This window comes from Bison bison, unplaced genomic scaffold (assembly GCF_000754665.1).
Source record: "Bison bison bison isolate TAMUID 2011002044 unplaced genomic scaffold, Bison_UMD1.0 scf7180017864348, whole genome shotgun sequence".
Lineage (NCBI taxonomy): Eukaryota > Metazoa > Chordata > Mammalia > Artiodactyla > Bovidae > Bison > Bison bison.
This window is the reverse complement of record NW_011494920.1, coordinates 1,910,658-1,922,375: the sequence shown is the minus strand read 5'-3', so window position 1 is coordinate 1,922,375 and position 11,718 is coordinate 1,910,658. Positions and strand designations below refer to the sequence as shown.

Genomic DNA, 11,718 nt, shown 5'->3' with positions numbered 1-11,718 from the left:
AATTTGATCTCTGGTTCCTCTGCCTTTTCTAAAACCAGCTTGAACATCAGGAAGTTCACGGTTCACGTATTGCTGAAGCCTGGCTTGGAGAATTTTGAGCATTACTTTACTAGCATGTGAGATGTGTGCAATTGTGCGATAGTTTGAGCATTCTTTGGCATTGCCTTTCTTTGGGATTGGAATGAAAACTGACCTTTTCCAGTCCTGAGGCCACGGCTGAGTTTTCCAAGTTTGCTGGCATATTGAGTGCAGCACTTTCACAGCATCATCTTTCAGGATTTGAAATAGCTCAACTGGAATTCTATCACCTCCACTAGCTTTGTTCATAGTGATGCTTTCTAAGGCCCACTTGACTTCACATTCCAGGATGTCTGGCTTTAGGTCAGTGATCACATCATCGTGATTATCTGGGTCGTGAAGATTTTTTTGTATAGTTCTTCCGTGTATTCTTGCCACCTCTTCTGAAGTGTTTGAACCAGACTTTCATTTGGAGAAGATCATTGTCTATGGCACGAAGGAGGATGTAGGAAAAAAAAAAAAGAACAAGCCAAAAAACATGGCCTGAGCTCTTCATAAGACGATCCCATCTTGTGTTCAGTACTGGTCAAGATAAGTCGTTTTGCAAATAGGCCGCTCCTCCTTACAGAGGGTCCTTATCATTTGTCAGCACAGCCTTTGGTAGGGAAGGCCTGTGGACTAAGACCTTCAAGGACAGGAAATTGCAGCAAGTTGTAAAAAGAATATGCCACAGAGCCGACGGTAAGATCTCACACCTCTAAAAACTGGCACTTTCAAGCCTCTCATTTTAAGCAAAGTCAGAGAAGAGGAACATGGTGTTCGCCAGGGATAATCAGTTCGGTGTAACTTTTTGCTATCCAAATAAGAAAATGCTTAGGGAGAGACAGCTCATTAAAATTAATTTGAACTTTAGCAAAGCAATTTTAACAGTCTAGCCTGAACCTCTTATGGGCTGGATTCCAGGAGGCATTTCTTTCCTGCCTTTTTTTCCCCTGTTTTGCTCTAGGCCCTTCCCTTTCTGTTACTTGTTGTTCAGTCGCTCAGTTGTGTCTCTGTCCTCTGTGCTCAGACTCTGTGCGACCCCATGGACTGCAGCACTCCAGGCTTCCCTGTCCTTCACTGTCTCCCGGAGTTTGCTCAAACTCATGTTCATTGAGTCAGTGATGCCACCCGACCATCTCATCCTCTGCTGCCCCCTTCTTCTGCCTTCTATCTTTCCCAGCATCAGGGTCTTTTCCTGTTTGCCTTATTCGTTGACTCAAAGTCAATCTCAATTTTGTCCTAATTAATTCAGAATATACTTTTACATTTTACCTTCAAGTCCCTTGGAACAGTTAATCTAACTTGCTTACTTTATAGATAATAAATTTGAAAATTAAATGATTGGCTCAGTTTAACAAAGTAGGTAAGGAACAAAACCGAGACCGAATTCTGCTGTTTTCCAATAATATTCCTACTTCACAGATCTCCACCTGGTTGAGATCTTGTCAGCAGGATTTCTTCGATGTTTTAGCATACTAGCTGGTGAACATTGGGATGCATTGTACACACAAAAATGACAACTAAGTTCCTTGAAATTCCCAGATACCCTAAGGGCTAGAATTGATAGAATAATCACGTAGTCTTCATTTTGATGATTTGTTCACACCAATTTATTGTATTACTTCCTTTATACCTCTTAGACTTCCATGTCCTCTTGTTAGAGCCTCTAAGAAAAACTGTTTTCTGCTCTAGCAATATTGACCTGAGGGTCTTTTCCTTAATCCTTTTACTTCTTTTTCAGGAACATATCCAGACTATACCTGAAAAATTCCACTCTGTCTCCAAGAGAAGCACTTTTACCTCGAGGCATAATGGAAGATGTGTCCAGTGTCACACTACCTAAGGAACACATGGGTCTTGGACCAACAGGGCACAGTTCCTGAGCTTCACTGGGCTCCGAAGACTTACTCTGAAGCCTCACCCTTCGCCTGCTTGCACTGAGTCACTGGCTGAAACTTGAAGGATGGAGTTTTAGGCGGAAATGTGGACGAGGTCGAATTAAGGTGAAGAAGTGACCTTAAAATGGGCTAAAATATGAAGAAAGAGAATACAGTGTGCATTTATGTGGGCGTTAGAGGGCAGCCAGTAGGCAAAGATGGCAAACCTCTCAGACTGACACGAGTTTCATGTTCAAGTGGCAAATTAGTGCAAACGGGAATAAAAGGGTAGGTTTAGCAAGGCCTCAAACTCCTAGCTTAAAAAAATTTTTATAGTGCCCAAATACTACAATGACATTTGCTCTGGCACTTTGCACAAAGTATGTATTTGTTACTTGGACTGAATCACTTAGTTTTAGGTTTCAGAGGCAGGAATGAATGAATGAATATGCCACCCAGAATCTTAAATATTCCAAATTTGTGTGGTGGTATCATCTCATACTTGCATAACATCTGAATTGTTCCAGAACATTCATCTCTTTTGTCTTGTATTGTCATGGCTCTGACCTCACAGTTGTTCAGAAAAACTCTACCAGCCTGAGATGTCTGGGTATTGCAGGAGGGAGCACGACAGTGCGGGAGAGGTGGGTTGACTCGTGGGTTAGAGACACAGTCGGGCATGGAGATCTAGTCTCCCAGCTCTCTGCACTATGCTCTAACTGCTAGGCACACAGCTCTCCCAAACAACTGACTTTCTAACATGGAATGTCATTAGAAAGAATATAAAACGCAATGTTGGACCAACACCCTGTAGTTTTGCTCTCTGCCCAAATTTCTAGCTGCTGAGCTCCTGTCATGAAGTGATAAAGTCATCTCATGCAGTCGTTGGTTTTAGCTTGGTTCCCTCCTGCCTTGCAACTGATAAAAGTCTTATCTCAGCAAAGTAAACTCTTACAAGGATACACCCCACCTATGAAAGGCCTTCAATAGTTTCCAAGTCAGAAAGTGACATTTTCTAAGTGTTAGAGTTTTCTGGCACTGGGATGACCAGGAAAACTGATCGGTAATGTATTTGTGAAAGTTCTAAACAGCTTATTTGTGGTAAAACTGGGAAAAACTCACATTTGCTGGCTTCCAACTCAATGCCTTTTCTTCCAGACCTTATTATTTTTTTACAGAATGGACAGGACTCTTCCTTATTCCAAAAGATATTTGCAGAAAGCTATTGCCATGAAGCAATATTTTAAAAGAAATACTCAGTTTTGCCCTTGAACCAAAGGGTTGACAACATCAATCTGATCAAGTTGTGATAATATAGTTAGATGTCCCTTTTGTCTGCTGTTGTTCACTTTTATTTTTTTGGAGAGATTTAGTAAGTCAAAGTAGCTAGTTACAATTTAGAAAAATTGAACTTTCTAAAGGATAAAACGAGATGCCAGTCCAGGTTCGATGCACGATACTGGATGCTTGGGGCTAGTGCACTGGGACGACCCAGAGGGATGGTATGGGGAGGGAGGAGGGAGGAGGGTTCAGGATGGGGAACACATGTATACCTGTGGTGGATTCATTTTGATATTTGGCAAAACTAATACAATTATGTAAAGTTAAAAAAAAAAAAGTTGATGGGATAACATTTGCACTTAAGTGTTTTGAATAGCCCTCGAAATTTTGTGTGAAGTCTCTGGTTAATGACTCTTAGAGAGCATGTCCACTGGTGCAATCAGTGGACTGGATGTCAAATGCAATGACCCAGTGTCTGCTCACCTACAGAGTGGCCTGCTTGGACAGTTCCCAGCAGCCAATGGGTCACAACTCTGTCTTCCCCAGCTTGGTAGAGAACAGCTCCTCACTAAGTCTGCCTTGAAGCTGTTATTGCCTAGGAGGACAGTGGTTTCCCTGACGGAACTTCATAGCCTGGCTCAGTCAGTCTATGTCCTGCCCAGATTCTAGTCACTCTCACTGTTCCGAACTATTACTGAACCAGCCAGTGAGAGAGAAAAACCAGCCTATAATCCCAGCCACTGTGCGTTCTTTAGCCTGAACGGATAGAAAGCAAGGGATGTTTCTGTTCATTGCCCCAGGGAGAAAGGAGATCAGGATTTAGGTCCCGGGTTTGCCATCAAGGGGTGGAAGACTTGAGTAAGTCACCGAATTTTCTAAGCCTCCATGTCTCACTTATAAAATGCGAGTAAATGGCAGGGGTCCCCAAACTCTGGGATCTAATGTCTAATGATCTGAGGTGGGGCTAATGTAATAATAATAATAGAAATTAAGTGCACAATAAATGTCATGCAATTGAATCATCCCAAAACCACCCCTCCCACTCCTGGTCTATGGAAAAATTGTCGTCCATGAAACTGGTTCCCAGTGCCAAAAAGGTTGGGGACTGTTACCTAAGGTACTCCATTATTCCAAAATCATAGACATTTGCATGTCTGAGACAGTAATATTCATAACAAACAAATTGTGTATTAACTACATTCTAGGCATTTTCTCTTCAAAACAACTACCTGAGAGTATATTATTATGTATTAATTTATTATGTGTAGAGGAAAAAAAAACCAAAGATCAGAAACATCGCCTAACTTGCCTAAGATCATAAAGCTGATAAATGGTGGAGGTGGCGTTTCATTTCCCACCTATTTGACTGCAGAACTCTCTGCTAAGTTCTGCCATGATCTATGCAAAATAAAAAGGTTGAGAGCACCAAATAAGTGTCATTAAAAGAAGATGAAACTCTCACCAAGTTATGTAACTAACTCTCAAGTAAGCCATCCCTTCTAGTAAATCAGGGCTAACTGAAAAGATGCAAAACCAATCATTTCTGTTGTGCAGAAGCTGAGGGTGGGAGGGTTAGTCCCTTAACATAGAGGTAGAATGATATCCAGTGTCATATCCAGCTTATGGAAGGACAGGTATTTCTGGTTGGTAACAATTTATAACCTGAAATTTCATTTTTTTCCTGCTAAATATCTTCCAGTCCAGTTACTCTTGCTTTACCATGAATCCTCGGAATTAAAGAAGATTTCATGTATTTTAGATATGCCAGCTTTACTTTAAGATATGGGCATTTGTGTAGCTAAACTCCCTAAACATATTAGATATGGGATTAAGGAAGTTAGACTGGATGAGAAAAATTCTAATTAAAAAATTAAAGTTCTCACAGCACTGATACTTCTCATGCCTGGCTGGACAATAATGAATGGGAAAATAGAAACTAGATCAGTATGCTCACTCTTGATGCTGTGTATTAGAATCATCTGTGTACTCAGACATTGGAGTCTAATGCACTGCCTGCAGCAAGAATATTGCTCCAGACTAGATAAATATGTAGAAACTTCATTTTCCTAATCATTAGGACTATGTCTTACATTTTCAAAGGTTCTAATACCAGTTGCTGCTGCTGCTGCAAAGTCGTTTCAGTCGTGTCCGACTCTGTGTGACCCCATAGATGGCAGCCCACCAGGCTTCCCCGTCCCTGGGATTCTCCAGGCAAAAACACTGGAGTGGGGTGCCATTTCCTTCTCTAATGCATGAAAGTGAAAAGTGAAAGTGAAGTCGCTCAGTCGTGTCTGACCCTCAGCGACCCCACGGACTGCAGCCCACCAGGCTCCTCCATCCATGGAATTTTCCAGGCAAGAGTACTGGAGTGGGGTGCCATTGCCTTCTCCGTCTATAATCAGTAGTCCCCAATCTTTCAGGCACCAGGGACTGGTTTCATGGAAGACAATTTTCCCGTGGACGAACGCTGGGAGAAGAGGGTTTTGGGATGAATCACCCACATTACACTCATTGTGCACATTGTTTCTGTTATGACTACACTGAGATTAACCTCTACTAATGATAGTCTCCGTTTGCACTGCAGATCGTCAGGCGTTAGGTTCTCGTAAGGAGCACACACCTGGTACCTTCCATGTGCAGATCACAGCAGGGTCCATGCTCCTGTAAGAATCTAAAGCTGCTGCTGATCTGACAGGAGGTGGAGCTCAGGTGGCGATGTGAGGGGTGGGGGTGGCTGTACACACAGATGATGCTGTGCTCACTCCTGCTATGTGGCCCGGTTCCTGACAAGGGTTGGGGATCCCTGTCTTACATCACCCTTATCTTGTGTTGAATAGATTTATAAAGCAATTGGATATTAGCCTGATTCGCTTGAGAAGAGTTGGATGTGACTTAGTGACTGAGCGACTTAGCGACTTAGCAACTGAGACTGTGTCTCCTGGTCAGACACAATGCCATTGCCATGGTCCACCTTCCCAGTTGCCTTGATCAAATGCACTATGTTCACCTTCTGTGCTCTGGATTTATTTTCTTTCCTTTTGACTTTTAAATATCATCATGACTGAGAAATAAGTAGCAATATCAAAGCGAGAGCCCTCGAGAAAAAGATCACTTAGCCCAGATTAAAATGAGCAAAAGGTTACCATCATAGTCATAAAATTAGGGTTCATTAGCTGTACCAATGGCACCCCACTCCAGTACTCTTGCCTGGAAAATCCCATGGACAGAGGATTCTTGTAGGCTGCAGTCCATGGGGTCGCTAAGAGTCGGACATGACTGAGCAACTTACTTTCACGTTTCACTTTCATACATTGGAGAAGGAAATGGCAACCCACTCCAGTGATCTTGCCTGGAGAATCCCAGGGACAGCAGAGCCTGGTGGGGTGCTGTCTATGGGGTCGCACAGAGTTGGACACAACTGAAGTGACTTAGCAGCAGCAGCTGTACCAAAAGGAGAAGACAAACTAGGAGCCTTTATACAGGCTTCACTTTAGCGAAAGCATGAGTAGAACATTAAGTGACAATGTTGCAAGAGTATGGAAGAGCCAGGACTTCCCTGACAGTTCAGTGGTTAAGACTCTTCACTTTCAATGCAGGAGGTGTGAGTTTGACCCTTGGTCTAAGAATTAGGATCCCACATGCCAAATGGTGCAACGAAAAAGAAGAAAACAGTTAAAAAGGAAAAAAGAATAAGATAGGGCCAAGCTCAGAACATCAACGTGGATGGCGAATAAGCAGTTTCATGTGTGGATGAAATGCACAGACTCTAGAGCCTGAATGCCTGGTTTCAAACTAATTTCACTAGTTATTAGCTGAGACCTTGGGCAGCAGACTTATACTCTATACTTTTGGTTCATAATTTACAGAATGAGGATAATAATTGTCAATCATGTAGAATTACTGGCTAGTTAAATGAATTAAGTATACACAGATAAAGGTTTACACAAATAGAAAAATTGGTCTTAAAATTCATATGGAATTTGTAGGGACCCCAAATAGCCAAAATCATCTTGAAAAAGTACAGAGCTGGATGACTTACATTGCATCATTTCAAAACTTACTACAAAGCAATGGTAGTCAGAACAGCATGGTGCTGCCCTAAGGATCAATGGAATAGAATTGAGAGTCTAGAAATTAACTCCTATATCTGTGTAACTGGCTTTCATCAAGGGTATTAAGACCACTAAATGAGGAAAGAATAGTCTGATCAAAATATCAAGGAAGACAAGGCTCTAGACACGCTGAGGTCGGAACTCTCCTCCTTCACTATGTACTGGAGGTTGGTATGGTGCTTGGGAACCAAGAAAAGAATGTACAGTGTTTTGTGGCTTGGGGCTTTTAGTATATTTGGAGTCATTTGCTTTTCTGAGACTGACATGGTCAGAACATTGCCCGACTCCCAAGGTGTGGTAGAAGTCTCTCCATGAATTCCTTCCTAAGATTCTATACGCTGCCACTGTCCCACGACTCTTAGCAAGTAGAGTGTGGCAGCTGGGGACTTGTGGGTGAGTTACTGTATCATAGAAGAAACAAGTCCTACAAGAAAACAGAAAATGGGCCTTTTCCAAAGAAAATGTATATATGGCCAACAGACACATGAAAAGATGTTCAACATGGCTAATCATCAGAGAAATGTAAATCATAGACACAGTGAGATATTACCTCACATCTGTCAGAATGACTATCAAAAAAATCTACAAAAGTTGGCGAGGATGTAGAGAAAACAACCCTTGTATACTGCTGGTGAGAATGGTAATTGGTGAAGCCATAATGGAAACTACTATGGAAATTGCTCCAAAAATTAAAAATAGAGCTACCATAGGATCCAGCAATTCCATTCCTCAGTATATACGCAAAGAAAATGAAAACACTAACTCCAAAAAATGCATGAACTGCAATGTTCTTAGCAGCATTGTTTACAATAGCCAAGGTATGAAAGCAAGCGAAGAGTCCATCAACAGATGAGAGGATAGAGAAGATGTATAACACACACACACACACACACAAACAGACACACACAGACACACACACACAGACACACACAGACACACACATAGACACAGACACACACAGACACATACACAGACACACACAGACACACAAAGACACACACACACACACAGACACACACAAACACAGACACAAATAGACACACACACAGAGACACACACAGACACACACTCAGACACACACACACTGATACACACAGGAATATTATTCAGCTGCAAAAAAGAATGAAACTCTGCCATTTGCAACAACATGGATGGGCCTAAAAGGTATTATACTTAGTGAAATAAGTCAGAGGAAGACAAATATTTTATATCACTTATATGTGGAATCAAAAAAATAACATAAATGACTATAACAAAACAGAAATAGATTCCCAGGTACAGAGAAGAAACTAGTGGTTACCAATAGGGAGTGGGGGGCGGGAAGGGCAAAATAGGGATAAGGGATTAAGAGGCATGAACTATTATGTATAATATAATTTAGCTAAAAGGATATATTGTAGAGAACAAGGAATATAGTCAATGTTGCATAAAACTCTAAATGCAGCAGAATCAATACAAATTTTGAATCACTATCTTGTACACTTGACTACTATATAACACTGTAAATCAACTATATTTCAATTAAAAGAAACAGAAAATGGGAAAATATTAACCCTGGGTTACCTCATATGTCTACTGTCAGTTCTTGCGCTTCTCTCTATCAGATCCCGGAAATCAGTTTCTGTATTCATCACAACCAAGTTTCTTTGAGCAGTAAATAAGGACATGAAATGAGCGTGCTGATGTCCAGGTTTGTCTCTGTTAGTGTTTGTCACTGTTGCTTAATGACAGACACAGCTTAGAAAGCACAGGTTGTATGTGTTTGGCTTAATTTGAAAAAATTTAAACCTTTTTCTAATTATATTTTATGATTCATTTCACAGAGAATTTAGAAAGCATTAAAAAGCAGAAAAAAATTACCCCAATTCCAATAGCCAGAGTTAACCCTGAAATGTTTCTTTTTAGTGTTGTTGCTTTAATTTGACTTGTGTGTCATAAAAAACCACACAGATAGGTGCTTGTTAAATACACAGATATGATACTAGGGCTGGAAATCTATTTGGTTGGTAAATCTGCTTTGGTTGGTAACTTACCTGGCAAACGAGTAGTGTTACTTGTCCCTGGAGTCTGTGTTGCAACCGGTTTTGTGAAAATATAACCTATAAAGACATTTGGGAAAATTATCTAAAATGTGCTTCCCTAATAGGTTCATAGATGTTTTCAGTCATCCTCTAGAGACCAAAGTAGAGAGAAATTCATCACAATGATGTTAAATCCAACTTCCCAATTTGAAACCAGTGCAAGTTGATTTTGAGATACTGTGCCTCCTTCCCCATCTTAGAAATCCTTCTCCAGGGTTTCAGAGTGAGAGTGTTCATTTCTTTCTAAAAACCCAACTTCACACCAAGCTAGAGATTTAGAGATTTGGAAACTAGCCTATGGATCATCTCAAGCTGACCTTTGAGGCATCACTGAAGATTAGAGATGAAAAGGATTTTGATGCCATCTAGTCTGTGTTTTATTTGATAGGCAGGACAAAAATGAGACACATGCGAGTCATTCACTTCTCCACACTTAAACTGGTCTGCAACAAAATTCTGATCATTTGTTGTTTCTGCAACTACTATTAACTGAGAGCCTAGTACATGCCTGGCAGGCTTCCCTGGTGGCTCAGATGGTAAAGAATCTGCCTGCAATACAGGAGACGCAGGTTCGATCCCTGGGTCAGGAAGATGTCATGGAGAAGGGATGGCAACCTATTCCAGTATTCTTGGCTGGAATATTCCATGGACAGAGGAGTCTGGTATGCTACAGTCCATGGGATCACATGGATGAAACTGAGAGACTAAGCACATATGTAAGCCTAGCAGAGTGGGGGAGACAAAAATGAAGACACAGATTGGGCTTTTAAGAAATTTAGAGTGCTGTGTCCCTGAATCCCAGTTCAGAACTCAGTCCTGTAACAGTTAAATTGAGAGAAACGTTCTCTTCCTAGATTACTGAAGGAAAAGGAGAAGTCTTGCTTCTTTGCTGAGTCATTCTAACGGTGTGCCTGCAGGCATGTGTGGTGAGATGCACACAGATCACCAAGGCCTATGGACCCAGAGCTCTCTCCAAGTGCTGTTTAGCATCAGGACCCTATACTCAAATCAGAGCTTCGGCTTTTCCTTGAACACACTCTGCCTTCTTCTGCCTCAGAATTTTCTTCCTTCATCTCCTTTCTACCTCTACCACCCTCCTGAGATTTTGCAAGTGTGGCCTCTTATTGTTCAACTTTCATCAGAAACATCACAACTCAGAGAAAAAGGTTCTGATACCCTTCTCTACGTTGGCCTTCTGCATTATGTCCACCACCTTCCCTGGTTTATTTCTGGGTGCTATTTTCACTCTTTTTTATTTCAATACTTGTTCTGCTGAATGCCTCTGTTCCCTCCCTCTCCCTGCCCCCACCTGCCCTGAACATGAACTCAGGAGCTCATTCGTGGCACTGTCGTGGCCTTGGGGTGCCTCATGCATAATTACTGAATGCACAAATGAGTGAAGGAATTGAGGGATTGGGAATCAAATCATAGAAAAGAAAATTACTCTCCACAGGAGGATGACCTCTGATACACTTAGAAATACCGGCTTTATCCTCTAGATTACTGGAGAAAGCAAACAAACTCTTTTTAGCCCCATTTCCTCACACTTCTCATGTTCTCTTCATCTAATGAGTAAGGGTGGTGGCAATCATTTCCAGTACCTTCGTATTATTCTCTAAAGTAGTCACATCAAGAGAGTTTCTTTGGAGGATTCCTGAAATGCAAAGCTGATGACAGCCGTGGCACTGGATACCAAGGCAGTCTTTGGAGTCACTTAAACTTGCTGACCTCATGAAGTCTCATTAAGGCTTTAACTCACTCTGCCTGAGCATTTGTAGCATGAATTTCTTTCTTTTCCAGGAGTCCTTTCCAAAATCGTGTCCCTCCACTTCCCCAAATGGGTAACGTGTCTACTTCGGGACAGTAACCCCACTCTGCCCTCTGGAACCACACTGTGAATACCTCTGGTCTCCTCTGTGTGAAACCTTTACATATATTTGAATATATTTAAATATTATATTTCTGCCATGTATTTCCTTTTCCTCAAGCTAACTGTTTTTATTCTTTGCTATTTAGAAAAATTCAAGTAACTCTGTGCGTGCATGCTAAATCCCTTCAGTTGTGTTCAACTCTGCAACCATATGGACTGAAGCCCACTAGGCTCCTCTGTCCATGGGATTCTCCAGGCAAGGATCCTGGAGTGGGTTGCCATGCCCTCCTCCAGGGGAATCTTCCCAACGCAGGGATCAAACCCTTGTCTCTCAGGTCTCTTGCTTTGGCATGAGGATTCTTTACCACTAGTGCCACCAGCGTGGGTGCTAAGTCGCTTCAGTCGAGTCCGACTCTTTGCGACACTGTGGACTGTAG

At 41.7% G+C, this 11,718-nt stretch overlaps 1 protein-coding gene across 1 annotated transcript in view; it reads right to left on the bottom strand.

The window, feature by feature from the left end:
* Nucleotides 1-11,718, bottom strand: part of LOC104999219 (FRAS1-related extracellular matrix protein 3-like) — a gene marked incomplete at its 5' end in the record, with an annotated part of 49,237 nt that overhangs the window by 15,622 nt on the left and 21,897 nt on the right. Inside the window, 1 exon segment of the mRNA XM_010854727.1 lies at nt 9,364-9,429. Coding sequence (XP_010853029.1) covers nt 9,364-9,429 — 66 coding nt within the window.